Source organism: Podarcis liolepis (assembly GCF_965112155.1).
Source record: "Podarcis liolepis genome assembly, chromosome: 2".
In the NCBI taxonomy this organism is placed as follows: Eukaryota; Metazoa; Chordata; class Lepidosauria; order Squamata; family Lacertidae; genus Podarcis; species Podarcis liolepis.
In genome coordinates, this window is record NC_139555.1 from 69,260,519 (window position 1) to 69,274,913 (window position 14,395).

Here is a 14,395-nt window from a genome sequence, read left to right on the forward strand (position 1 = left end):
AGTCACCTCACAGAATCTCTTCCAAGGCAGACCTTCTCCTTTTCCTTACCGCAGAGCAGCTGGGAGAAAGGCGTGCAGCAAAGCTTTTGTGGGCTAGAACGCTTTTGGGAATAGAGAGCATATTTCAGGGATTCATGAACAACTCTATGGTTGTTGGGATCTGTAACTTGGCAGTCCTAAACCAAGGTAGCAAAATGCAAAGCACACATCTGCTTAATTTACTGTGATGATGGGCAAATGTTTTAGCAGGTCTGCCATAAGGTAAGGTGAAAGTAGGAGTAGTACCACTGTTTTGGAGCAGTGAAGCAGGGATGGGCAAATATGAAGTCTACACCCCTTATGTCATTACCAGAATGATGATGTCATCACTGGGGTGCCATTTGCCAATCTTCTGTGTACACTCCCCCCGCCCCCTGCACAATACAGCTACCTACTAAATAAACCAAGCAGAGAAAGAGGTAGATTTCATTTCATATGCATGATTAAGAGTTAAGTCAACACTTTTATTTTTGAAAAAAGTCAAAGTCCCTTTTTTAAATAACCAACCAAATGTCACAAGATAGTGAGCAAGCTCTCGAGTCCACTAGAACTCTTCATCAGATTGGATATCTTAAACGAAGGAGCAGATGGAGAGGTTAAAGAAGCTGGTGAGGTACTGAGGCCAAATGTCAGCCTCAGCCAAAAATTGTTCGGCTGAAGGGTTGCCAGGAACAGCACACCTGCACTTCAGAAGTTACCACTACTCCACTGCCCCATAAGCAGTCTACTCCTGTCCCTCAATGCACCAGTGCTTGGCCTCTGGCCTATTGGACTGGTAAGCAGTACAGGAGAGGTAGGCAGGGCATGTGTAAGCCTGACTCTCTGTGCCATAACCAGGCCCACCAGCCCTTCATGTCACAAATGTCTGGCTGCCTGTGCCACTCATGCCACAGATTTACCACTTTAGCAGGAGCTTTTTCAGCACAAAACCAGCAGCGATATTATCTCGCTCATCAGCCTCAACCTGTTGCCACAGGATGATGTTTTGTACACAGGCCCCAGAACCCCAGCCTGCACGCCAACACCTCTCTCCACCTCCCCAAACAGCCCTCTATCAGAAGAGTCCTCACTTCCTGCATGTAAGTGGGTCGGCACGGGAGAGAAGCTGCTGGAAGGCCCGCCGGAAGTCCCGGTTGAAGACGGTGTAGATGATGGGGTTGAAGCTGCTGTTGCAGTAGCCAATCCAGAAGAAGAACTTGAAGAGAGGCTTGGAGATGCAGCAGCCTTCCCCGAGCACGGACTCGAGGCTGTATGTGAAGAAGAACGGGAACCAGCAGAGCACGAAAGCCCCAATGATGAAAGCCAGGACAAAGGTGAACCGGCGTTCTCTTGCCTGCACCAGCCGGTTGGTGGAGACAGACATGTCCCTGCTCCTGCGCTGCTGCCGGCTAGAGGGAACTGACCAGGAAAGCCTGGGGGTCCTCTGTGACCTGGCACTGTTGCCAATCTCTTCTGCCCTCCACTGCCGAGAGAGCCGGGGCAAGCTAGGCTGGGGGTGGGGAAGCTGGTCATGCTCCAAGCCTGCATTCTGTGCTTCCCCGGGGTGCTGGGTGCTCACTCTGCGGGCGTCGCACTTGGCTGCAGTGATAAGGTTGGGGTAGGAGACACGTCTCGCAGCAATGACCACCGAGTTCCTGTGCCTGGCCACGTGGTAGATCCGGCAGTAGACAGCGACCATGATGAGGCAGGGGGCATAGAACGAGGCAGTGCAAGACGCCAGTACGTACCAGGTGTCGTCGTGCAGCAAGCACAGCTGGTCCTGGTGCGTTGACTTGAAAAGCGGTGGCAAGGACACCAAGGCAGAAATGGCCCAGACAGCCCCAATCATGCACTTGACCCTCCGGGGACTCCTTTTGAGGTTGTACCGGGCAGCACGGGTGACGGCCCAGTACCGATCCAGGCTGATGGCGCAGAGGTGCATGATGGAGGCGGTGCAGAAGAGCACGTCCAGCGACAGGTAGAGGCTGCACCAAAAGCCGCCAAAGCACCAGTAGCCCATGACCTCATTGGCCAAGGAAAAGGGGATGACAAGGGTGGCCACCAGGATGTCTGCCACAGCCAGAGACACCAGGAAGAGGTTCTGCGGGGCCCGGAGGGCCCGGCTGGTGTACACAGCCAGCACTACCAACACGTTCCCCAGTAGGGTCACAAGTGCCATGACCAGCACGGCCACCAGGATGAGTGCCATGCCAAGAGGTGAGTGCGGGAGCTCAGCGGGTGCCTGGTCACTCTGATTGCCAGATCCATTTTGCTGTGGCTCCATACCATGCATCCCCAGACCAGGCCATGGGGGTGCCCAAAGCTACCTGTGCAAGCTTCACAGGCTCCCAAGTCTCACCCGGGCCTACTCACAAGGCTCTATTTCATGGTCACAGGTCCAGAAAAGGACGGGCCCAGCAGCCTTCCTCTCACCTGGCACCATCCTACCTTGTGAGGCTCAACAGCACAGCAGTGGGGAGGCCCAAAAGATCCTGGCGCAGCACATCAGACACTAAAGCAAAACGACAAGTTCCAGTGAAGCATGGTAGATCTCCAAGTGTGATGTCCCATGGAACACTATAGTGGATTTCAGCGCAGTTCAGGGCATATAGGTAAATCTAGTGCCCCCAGGCAGCAGATCTAGAAGATGCACAGTTCCCTCAGAGAACAGTCCACAGATGGCCTCAATCCCTTGGCTTCCGCTTGATACTAAGCATGTCCAAGGCAAAGCGGTGGGTATGTGCAGAGTACACCCCTTTCTTCTTGCCTGCTGATTCTTCCTTCTCCCTGCAGTGGTGTGAAGCCCGGCAGAGCTGCTCCAGCTCTGAGCCTCTTTGCATCCGGCCTCTGAGCAGATCCCTTGGGGGGAGGGAAGGGAGGGGCAGGCAGTGCTGGCTGGCTGGCCTACAGGCGCCCAGCCAGCTCCAGCTGGTGGGAGAGGCTGCTTGCTGCCAACACTAAGAGCCCAGGAGAGGGAGCTTTCCTCCCTCACCCAGGCTCAGAGCACCTGGCAGGCGTGCACACACACAAGGAGGAAAGGGCTGGGGAAGGGCTATGCTTAGCCGCCTACAACCCAGATCCTAAACTTTTTAAACTCAGGCATATATCCATCTGATCTGGTGCGACTTACCTCTGAGTCTACTGACTGAGAGAGGGTCCCAACTTTTCCATGAGCCACCAGAGGGGAAGTTCCTTGTTTAGGTCCCACCAGTGATAGTGGACAACCATCCAGTAAAGCTCTCACCTGTGCCAGGGCAGATGATGTTTCTCTTTCTTCTTTACTGTCCCAATACAGCCTTCCCAATCTTGGTGGCTTCTGGCTGCTGTTGAATGACAACTCCCCAACCAACCCCAGCCAGCATAGGCAATGGTCAGGGAAGAAGGGAGTTGTAGTTCCCTACCCCAGATGTTGTTGGACTCCAACTCCCATCTGTCCCAGCCAGCTTGGCCAGTGGTCAGGGGTGATAGCTGGAGGAAAGTCCCAAGTGATGTCTATTTTTAACAAGATAACAAGGACCAGGTTCGCAGAGGCTTGGGAACTGTAAGTTATGGGACCAAGTGACAAACAGGCAAGAATGGAAAGAAATATGGAAATTACAAAGAACATAGTGGTTGTGTAACAATGGTGAATTGTGAAAAAGAGGATTTGGGATAGCTGGGAATGGAGCAGATGACATTATAATAAAGCCTAAGCAAATGTAAGAAAGGATAAAATAAAATAATTTACTATTTATAATGTCTCCATCACAGGTGTATAATTGGCTTATTTTTAAAAAATGTATTTGTATAGTGTGAATATGTTATTGTACACAGAGATTTAATGAAGAAGAATTCCCAGTCAGTAGCTCTTCACACACCACTGTCTTTTCTTTTAGAACCACCATAGAATGCAAACTAACCCGTATATCCAGCACTGGAAACCAACCCTGAACCTGCAGTTAGTGTGTCTCTGCATTTGTGGCTGCGGTTACTCAGTAATGAGAACATGCTCAGATGCACCATTTTAACTAGTCTACCACATATTCCTATGCTTACCTATGAAATGGTTCATTTAAAGGCTCCAGGTGCAGAGGTTCCTGATGATCAGCCACTAGCTGAAGGTAAGTAGACATGGAAATCTTTCTCTCCTAAATTCTGCTGGAACGCCATTGTTCTTCCGAGCCAATGCTCTTCCATCTTTATAAAGAAAGACAGGGACCTGAAACGGCTCAGTTCTTTCTCACTGGGTGGCCAGAAGCCCACCTGGGCTCTTCCGGGAGTCACGCCATGAATCCCAAGTCTTTTTGCCTGCTCAATGCAGAGCTAAAACTCTGTTCCAATCTCTGTTCAGCTCAGCATTGCCATCCAGTGGCCATGTCTGTTCCTGGTTCCCAAAAGATGCAGTCTGGGGCATTGCAAACTATGCATGATCAGCCCCAAATAAGGGGTTTTTAAGTTAAAACTTAAAATATGACACACATAAACACACAGGTAAGCATTTTAAAGAGCTGTCTGCCAAGAGTCTGAGCAATTTATAGCAACTGTTCCATGGAGTATCCGCAAGGCAGAAGATCTCATGGAATTATTCATACTCTGCATTAAATATTGATTTTCCCAGAACTGCTCCACAAGCAATTAATAATACTGGCATGGATCCTAAGGTAAGGAAGCTCATGGAAGGAAACTTTCATGCCCTCTTTCTGCATCTTCCTGAAAAACTGCTTGGAGTATCTGGGAACCTCTTGAACATTATGGGCTGGGGTGCAGGTGGAACTGCTGAGAAACTGAGGCACTGCTCAGACTCAAATCCTATGATAAATTAAACAAGGGAATTCAAAGAAGCAAAGTTTCCCACCACCACTATGCCTTAGCCAGCACTATTTTTCTAGAAAAAGCTGTGCCTAAACTCACCAAGAACCCTTGTTCTCTTATAATGGCAATGGCGCCCACCTGAGAGGTGCCAGAACTAAGTTCTGGCAAGTTCCAGCTGCATAAAGACCTGGTCTTAGCCCATACTGACCAAGGAGGGACCCTTGCCCTTCAAAAGCGGTTATAAGGGTGAGAAGGGGATGGGAAATTTTCCTTATGTAAACTTCCTTAGGTTATTTTAGGGATTTAAGTCAAGCAAACAAACAAACAAGCAACAAGTGGTAAGCCAAGAACAAACCTTGGTTACAGCTCATCATTTGTCTGAAGTGAGACAAACAACAAGCCTGGGTTCAGACATAATACTAAGCCAAACTATAGCTTAGTTTCTGACGGTGCACCACTTTACCTCCACTTATTATCTGCTTGCATATTTATAAACAAAGCAAATATTATAAAAGCATCATGGCCTAGTTTGGACATGAACAAGTGGAGGCGAGCTTCTGCAGACTTTCCTCTTTCCTTTCCTCCTTTTCTGTGACTGAAGAGATCAGAAGTTTCCACTTTTTAAAACTAACTGCAATATTGAATGACTTCCAAATTAAAAAAGCAAACTTACGATTTATCACAAACCACATTATGATCCTGGCTTGTTCTCACTGACCATAGTTTAAACAAACTACAGTTTCCCAAGTTCAGACAGAAAACTGTGGTTAGTTTTAAACTGGAAGCAGACTTTTCTTATCTCCTTATGGGAATGAGAGATGGAGAGCACACAAGTGTGAGACATACTGTGGCTCATTCACATACTTTCCCATTCTGTCTGAACCAGCCCCCAAAGTGCTCTTTCTCCTCCAAAGGAAGCCAAATCAAGTAATGGCACCCTTGGAACATCCCATCAGTTGGGGGAGTGGGGACACATAAGATTATAATAGATGTTCCTTTTACTATGGCACTCATAGTCATAGCTGTCATAAAGAGCAAACACAAAAGCTACAGCTCCAAAGCATCCATTATTTTTGACATTTACCTCTGGAAACCCTACCTGAACAATCAAATGGAACAACAGGAAAATGCATTTCTGAATCATAGGACTGCAGTTCAAAGGTGCTGCCAGTGCTGGAGACCGCAAAAAGAGAAGGAACCTTGGCTATTCGGTGGTGATATAAGGGTATGTGATGAAGTGGGTAGGTGGCTTAGACTGATTCTCTTGAGGAGAGCACATGGTACGTGTGAAAAAGGGGCATGGGAACATCTAAAGAAGAAAAAATGCAGCTGCCTGGAACAACTCAAATTAGTCTAAAAGACACTCAACCACACAGCCAGTTCTGAAACTTCAATGAAAAGAAATTTATTTAGTGAGGTATAGAACAATTAGAAGCATTAAAAAAAACCCACAGGCATTCCTAATTTATCCTTGTGTGTACATTTTCCTAAGGCAGTATGGGTCAGGCTTCAGAACTCAAAAGAAGCATTTTGATGACAACCTCAAACAGAGAATTTGCCCACATCACATGCCAGGTTTCTCATCCAAGGCAGCACTTTCTTAAGTGTTCATATTCTCTTTAACAACACAGGACTTGGTGGTTTGCACTTTGACTGAAAGCAAGAAGTCATACAACAAAAGATACATGGAAAGAAGCCCCTTCAAGCCACTTATCTCATCCCATTCCCATCCTACCAAACCCTGATAGTCCACCTAGAAAATGTTCGGAACTCATCTGCAGATATAAAAGCAATGTGAATGGGGAGGTAGCAATACTTTTCTTAAAACTTCTAAACAATTTTTTAAAATTAAAGATGATATTTACTAAAGCAGTGTCTAGAACCCCCATCATAGAGAGACAAGGGGTCACAAAGAGGCTATTGGCACCATATTGTCAGGAGAGGAGGGTGGAGAATGATCTCCAAGCACCACTACATAATTATGTTTAATATATTGCAAATGTGTGGCACATCCTGAAAAATACTTCACAGGATAATCCCCAGTGCTGCTACAGGAAGAACTTCCCTGCTGTCTCCATGCAGAACATCCCAAGCTTAGACCTTGCTCAACTTCCCAAACCAACTCATGGCAGGGCATCTAATGCACTGCACACAAAACACCCTCACCTTGAGAGACACAAACACAGCTGCAAAGGCTGAATTTTGTACTCATGGATGCAAGCCATACACACTGATGTTTAAAGCAACAGTTGAATGCTCATTTATAGACACACACACACTCAATACCGGGTCATACACAGTGGCAGAAGAATCCACAATGGCTGGAAGACAGATACACACATGGCAGTCATACAGCTAGAGTCACACATGAAGCCACCAGCACTGCAGCTCAACACACACACACACACACACACACACACACACACACACACACACACACCCTTCCCTACATGGTGGCAGGTGCACTTTGTTTTCAGAGGTCAGGTCTACCATTGCTTTTCTGCTGAGCACCACTATCTGCAGGCAGCAATGGGGCGATGTTCCAACACAGGTTACAGGTGGGTAGCATTTTGCACTGCTGGTAAATTTAGTCGAGGAGAGGGCCTTGGTGGTAGTGACAATTCCTCTATGGAAGTGATTGAGAGACTGGCTTTAATCTGAGGAGATAAATCACTCTGTTCCTCTTGGCTGCTTGAGCGACGACCAGCGCAACACAGCATGGCCCTAGTGATCAGCTCATCCATGGGTTGCAAGGAGTGCATCCAGTACGGCAGGAAGTCCCAGCTCTGGAGCCACTGGGGCAGTCGGCCGGGACTTCGTGACTGCATGACGTTGACAAAGGCCACACAAGCCAGGAGGCATAGGAAAGGGGCTGCCACGCCCACCAGGACCTGCCATCCTGCCATGGATAGTCCAAAAACCAGCAATGGCAACAGCAGGAAGCAGGTGAGTAGGTAGAAGATGGCAAACCAGCGGTATTTGGCCGTCTGCTCACCTAGCGCTCTGGCCATCTGAATGGGCAGACGGGTGCAAGGCAAGGGATACCACAGTAAGATTCCAGAGATGTTGAAGAAGAAATGGCAAAGAGCAATCTGAGGAGGGGAAAACAGAAACATAGCAACCATCCTGGAGGCAAGACTGAGAAATGATGGCATGCCAGGCTGAAACAGGTAGGGCATGTAAAGAAGATAATCCCACTTTCCCCATGGGCCACTTCATGTTTTAAGAGCCAGTGTGGTGCAGCGGCCAGAGTGCTGGATTGACATCTGACAGACAAGAGTGGAAATTCACATTCAACCATGAAGGTCAATGGTTGACCTTGGGTTGGCCACAGTCTTTCAGTCTAACTGACCTCACAGGGTTGTTGTGAGGGTAAATAGGGTGAGGGAGAACTACATATGCCACCCTGAGCTCCTTGGAAGAAAGGTGGGATATAAATGTAATAAATAATAATAACCCAGGGCCTTCCAAGATCAATGCGGTCATGACAAACTGTGTTTGTTTGTTTGTTTGTTTTCTTGCTTCTCTATACTGCCTTTTTCCCAAACAGAGGTCCATTGCATTTGCATTTGCAGTAGACAGAAATACATAAAAGACCAGAAGGGTATCGCTGAAATCAGCCATATTTGACCTGGGATGCACAAACTGTGCAAGGTGGATTCTGTTTGGCAGCATTTGTGTATATAATGCATATGTGTGTATGTATACATAACACACACACACCCTTTGGCTTGGAAGGTATGCTCTTCTAAAGTAATTCCACCATACCCAAGTAGGGAGAGGGCATCTGCTCACCTGGAAGGCACTGGCCATCTTGTCTCCTGGACTTGCCAGGGCAGCTAGGATAGCTGTGGTGGTTGTTCCGATGTTGGAACCAAGGGTGAGTGGATAAGCACGTTCCAAGCTAATCAGCTCAAGGCCTGTGCCGCAGAAGAAGAAGAAAAAAGAGAGAAAACCATCAGGAAAACAGCACTTTCTTTCCCCTCAACAGTCACTCAAGATAACAGGCAATGGGGAACATTCCTTTTTAAAGACCTGGCCTTTGTGCCACTGCAAGAGCGCCAGAGACATATTCTGCTATTACTCATGACCATCTTCTTCCTGAGGGATTCCAGAGCTTCACAGCACCATCACTTACTGTTTAGCAGAAGTTACAGCAACACCTTGGTCTTTCTAAATGCTTATATTGGGTTAGTGATATTCAGGTATCCAACGACCCACTTCCTCATAAGAGGCCGCGTGGGAGAGACGGGACTTACAGGCTTTATTGTCAGTCTGGCCATTTTAGTTTCCTTTTGTGTAAACACACACATCCCTTCTATCTTGCCCATGGAACCAGAGTAAATGCTGACTTACCGATAAGTGGCGTGATTGCTGAAGTGAAGACTGAGCTGCTCTGTACAATAAAGGTCATTCCAGCACCAACAAGCATGGCGAAGTAGCCAGCAACCCAGCCAAAAGGGGATGGCAGATCTGCCCAGGAACAAGGAGGAAAGACTGAGATACACAAATAGCTTCAGCCATGAGAACCCAGTTAGTGAACTTCTGGTGGCCTGGAACCCAGAGAGTCTCCACTAGAATCCACACCCTTTGGCTCACGGCTGGGTATCCACTGAGGGAGCCAGGAGTTCTCTCTGGGCCTGGTTTCAGCCAGCCTACCTGTGTTGATGACCTTCTGGATTGCTTTGGCCACATGGCCTTTAAGCACAGAGTTGAGCATCTTGACCAGCATGATCAGGCAGGTGCACAGCATAATCAGTGAGGCAGCCAGCAGCAGGAGGCCCACAGCCAAGTCTGGCAGAGAGGTGTCCACAAATAGGTGATGGCCTAGGTGAAGGAGCAAGATGCAGAGAGTACATTAGGAACAATCCAATTCCTCTTGCCCTAAGTCATGATTCTCCCTCCCTCACAGGAACGGCACAGGTACAGCTGCTGTTTCTAACAGGGTCCTGCTGCCTGGGGTTGGCAGTTCTTACATTTCTCTTTCACAGCCCTGCTGAGGTTCCCAGCACTGTCCAGGCTGCATAGGGCACGGGAGCTGCAGTTCAGGAAGCTTCCTCTAGAGCTCAAGGAAGAAATCTGTAGAAAAAGGGAGGGAGGCATCAGCCGCATGCAGGCGCTTTGTCACCCATGCTGACACAGAAAGGGCCTTGTTGTTCTATGGTTAATATTTGGTGTCTCTGTTTAGCCATTTCAGTTAGCCATCCTAAATTACTTCCTTTGTGCATTCCGACTTATTTCAAGCAGGCAAAAGAATACTAAAATGCTAATTCCAACACCAGTCATCCTTCCTTTGTCAGGTTTCCACCACAGTACTTGCCTTATTTCAAAGAGCCTCTAGATCAGTGTTTCCCAACCTTTTTTGGGCAAAGGCACACTTGTTTCATGAAAAAAATCTCGAGGCACACCACCATTAGAAAATGTTTAAAAAATTAACTCTGTGCCTATATTGACTATATATAAAGTAATTCTCTTTAATAGGAATCAAATAAACACAAAGAAAGTATTTTACATTGTCTGGTTTTGTTTTTAACAGAAATGATTGTGCGTGTTTTTGGTACTCAGAGTTGTATGTAAGTGAGCTGGGCTAGAAGCAGAATGGAAGCTGGAGACCTAGAGACATGCTTGTTCTGGGCTGGATCCAAAGCTTTGATTACTGTCTTTCATTTTGCAGTTGTCTGATAGGTGCTCATACATAACGGAGAAGGAAGATCGGTTAATTCTGTGAGCCCCTCCATCTTATGCTCAGGTTGCATAGATGTGTAAATAAAACCATATGTTCTAAAGACACCACAGTCTCCACTGACCTTCATTCTGGGGAAACAAAACCTGCGCAAGCACTTGGAACCCCTGGATTCTCTCATCACTTGTAGATTGGGGTGGCCTGCAACAGTTTGCATTGAAAAACCTTTGCAGGATCCTGCCTGGGGCCGAGTCTTGCTTTGGAAATGCCAGCTTTGGTGTCCCTGTTACCGTAAGTAGCAGTGGACACTGGAAGAAAGCAAGAATATACACTGGGGAAGTATTTCTAAAGTTTTGGGGAACTTTCCCCCAACCTACCTCCACTCTCCTCACCCCGAAGAAGAAGAAAGAAAGCCAAAAGGTTGGATTTGCAGACAATACTTCTTGCCATAGCCCAGTAGTAAAAGCGTTTCAATGCCATATAAACAAAAGTGGTGAGATTTTAAACAAGTGATCCATTCAAAATGTTTAGAAAGTGTGAAAACAGGGTCCCTCGAGAGTTTCAGATTCAAGTGAGAGATCTGATAAACATGGTCTCTCTCTCTCTCTCTCTCTCTCTCTCTCTCTCTCACACACACACACACACACACACACACACACTTCTGAATGCCTTAAGGCCAACGCCAAGAATTTCCCGGAGGTTGCTGTCTTTCCCACAGTTGTTTCCCTTGCCATCCGCTCAATAGCAGCCAGCTCAGAAAAAGATGGGTGGCTGGCGCTGTGTCTTCTCCCCCCCCCCCCAACCCATGGGCAAACCACATTCTTCCCCTTTTGAGGGAGACGTTCCCCTTTGAGCAATGCCCCATTTGAGTGAGACTCCTCCCGACTGGTGGGCAACTGCCTTTGTCCTTCTGGGCCTCCGGATCCCATTGCTCCCTCCAGCGCAGCAATAAATCTCTGAAAGAAAGGCGGGGGGAGGGAACCTGCCGCGCTGCCTTCCTTAGTCATTGCAGATGACTAGCCGCAGACAGACGGCGAGAGCCCCGCGCTGGGCGGCCTCTCCTCGCCGCCGCCGCCCCGCCTCTCGCCGCCCGACTCGCTCGCCTCCCTCCCACGGCACACCAGGCAACGTCTCGCGGCACAGTAGTGTGCCGCGGAACACCGGTTGGGAAACACTGCTCTAGATAACCCACTAGTAAAACCTCTAAATCCTGTCAACCTCGCATCAGTGATCAATTAATCTTTAAAATGACACTTAATTGTTCATGGCTCTTAATGGATAGCAATGCATAATGATTATTTTAATGCATTGTCTCCCATGTCTGTCCATAATGTTTCTGTGAGCTTGCGCTAACATCCCACATAAGTCCAGTCTTTTTGGCTAAGCACTGTGACCATAGTCCTTGGGTTGAAGCCTTAAGACAGGCATGTCCAAATTCCGTTACCAGCCCCTGTGGCATTTTATTTCCTGGCGTAAAATCCTAAAAAAAACCTCCACAACTTTAATCTTAAAAAAAGCTCAACAACTTTGGTTGGCCCTCTTTGAATAAAGTTTGGACACCACTGGCTTAAGACAACATGACAAGTCAAATCATGGCTTGTTTCCTGGGGACGGTAGCAGCAGGAGCAGGGGAGAAGTGAAGCTCCTGTGATTTCAATACTGTGAACCAGCACATTAAACCATGGCTTAATTTTAACGGTGGTTTAATGGGATCTGCGAACCGGGTCAATGTCATCTCTCACACCCCAACATTCCTGCTTTGTTGTCTCCAAAAAGCACAATTGTGCCCTAGGATCTGTGCAACCTTGCTTTCCAACCCTGCACAGAAATGGAAATTGTTCACACTCTGTTCTCCAAAATTCCCAAAGGTGTCTCATTGATCAATTTCTGGACTGTGCAGTTAAATGTTGAGTCGTTGACTTGAAGTCTTCTGCCAGGACCATCAGCACATTCTGATACTCAGTCCCTACTGCTTCTAGCCCTCCCATCGCATCACCCCGGCCACACACACCCTGAACTCTCACCTGTGGAGCTGATGCTTTACACCACACCTTGATCAGACTCTTGTTTTGCAAACTCTCATCACCTGTAGCAATGCCGGTGATCACTGACTTATCCAGCTGTGGGAACAGGGGGAAAGATAATGGAAATGCTGTCAGGGATGGGAGACAGAGAGCCCAAAGTTTCCCATAAAAGGAAGAGAAGGAGAAGCAGACCCCTGGCATGGAGTGTCTGGAAATTTATGTTCTCTTTAGAAATCCTGGACAAACAGACTAGCAATTTTTATATCAGCTTGAAGCTATGGAATTGAGCTGGGTTCTTAGGGAACTGTCTGCTACACCTGCCTGGGCTTTCCCCTGCCAAGGCTGTCCCCATCACAATCTCTTGTACCATAAGAGAATAACATTTCTCCCATTGCATGAGTTGTGACCTGAAGTGAGTAAAGCAGGACTTGCTTGGGTCCCCATTTCCCCCTCAACTATTGGCTACCAAATCCCTTTTCCTACTTTGCTTTACAGCATCTTGGACATTGACCCTTTACCAGTAGCCAAATAATTATCTTTCAGTAGCCCCACAATTTATTGAAGGTATGAACTTCACAGAGACCAACAGATCCACAGTCCTTAGATGTAGACAAAGGCTCGGCTCCTGACACTCACCACCTAGAGAGAGAACTGGAAGGTAGAATGGAGGATAAGGACATGGCCAGGGTCCCAAGCATGGGGAGGTGGCTATTTCCCTTATGACAAAGCCCAAAGAGACCACGCACGACTTGCCAACACACACCTGGATAATAAGGCTAGTGAAGGGCTTTGTGATTACTTTCAGAAGCTCTGGAGCGTCCTGTCCACTGGGGAAGTTGAGAGTTGCCACAGTCACCGTGGTGAGGTAGTGCAGATAGCCACTGGCCACTTCAAGAGGCAGCAAAACCAGCACTGACAACCAGTTGAAGCAGTCATGTAAGGTGGCCCCTGCAAAGGCTCTGAAAGGCAGTAGAGAAGGCATCATTGATGTAAACTGTAGCAGTGCGAGGATGAGAATGATGGGGATGGTCTCAACTGGGCAACGGTCCAAATATCAGATACTTCATGTTACCATTGTGTCGCCAAACAATTTCCCTCTGCATGGCCAAATCTCTCTCCAATCCACCCATCCACTCCAGATCTTTGTCTGTCTACTCGGCCTACCCAGTCAGTCGAAGGTACGGTTACTCCCTTGTTAAGATGGTCTTGTTCCTCACTGCCCCAGTCATTTCCTATGGGCCTCAGGAGCTTCAGTCACCATAAAGTTTCCAAGCGCCTCTGATCCCCTCCTAATTCCTGGTCTTCACCCATCTCTGTCAGCTGCACTACAACTGGCTTTCTCTCTAAAATATCCCATAGATGCAGCCCACACCAATCTCCACTTTTCAACAGCCCCACTGGTTGCTCCTGTCACATGCCCACCACAACACTCACCTCTTAAATTCATCTCTGTCACCGGACTGCATCAGTGCCACAATGGTGTTGGTGACTGAAGTGCCAATGTTGGAACCCATAATGATAGGGATGGCGGAACGTACCTCCAGCACTAGGAAGGAAAGGGCAAGGACAGTGCCTTCTGGGTACTCTGACTCCGTACCCCATCTGGGGCACCAGAAAGAGAGTGAGGTTTCAAGCAAACAACCTCTCTTTGGTTCCCCAACCCGTGATGTCTTCTTCTCCCTTCCTCCTCAGCTCTGCACACATCCCACTCAGATTTCATCCGTCTCCCACTCCCAGCCAAATTCAAAGAGACCTTGTGATAACAGCAAAGTATGAAAATGCTGCCAAGGCAAATTGATGGCTACAGTGATACCAGTAGACATACAAGAATCAAATGAGGGAACGGAGTAGCGGGGAGCATGCAACCTAATTTCTCCTG

General features: G+C 47.8%; 2 protein-coding genes across 2 annotated transcripts in view; both read right to left on the bottom strand.

The window, feature by feature from the left end:
• Window positions 1-463: 463 nt before the first annotated feature.
• LOC310699848 (alpha-2Da adrenergic receptor-like) lies at window positions 464-2,870 on the bottom strand. The gene has a single exon (XM_083488474.1). The coding sequence runs from the start codon at window positions 2,309-2,311 to the stop codon at window positions 1,106-1,108; it is 1,206 nt and encodes a 401-aa protein (XP_083344600.1). The 5' UTR covers window positions 2,312-2,870; the 3' UTR covers window positions 464-1,105.
• A 3,319-nt stretch (window positions 2,871-6,189) lies between these two features.
• SLC34A1 (solute carrier family 34 member 1) overlaps window positions 6,190-14,395 on the bottom strand; it is a 19,610-nt gene continuing 11,404 nt past the window's right edge. The window contains exons 5-12 of the mRNA XM_083486868.1: window positions 13,951-14,200; window positions 13,280-13,475; window positions 12,517-12,612; window positions 9,786-9,888; window positions 9,469-9,636; window positions 9,166-9,282; window positions 8,605-8,729; window positions 6,190-7,901 (exon numbers count right to left, since the gene is read on the bottom strand). Of these exons, the coding sequence (XP_083342994.1) occupies window positions 7,362-7,901; window positions 8,605-8,729; window positions 9,166-9,282; window positions 9,469-9,636; window positions 9,786-9,888; window positions 12,517-12,612; window positions 13,280-13,475; window positions 13,951-14,200 (1,595 nt within the window). The 3' untranslated portion in view covers window positions 6,190-7,361. The remainder of the gene's footprint in view (window positions 7,902-8,604; window positions 8,730-9,165; window positions 9,283-9,468; window positions 9,637-9,785; window positions 9,889-12,516; window positions 12,613-13,279; window positions 13,476-13,950; window positions 14,201-14,395) is intronic.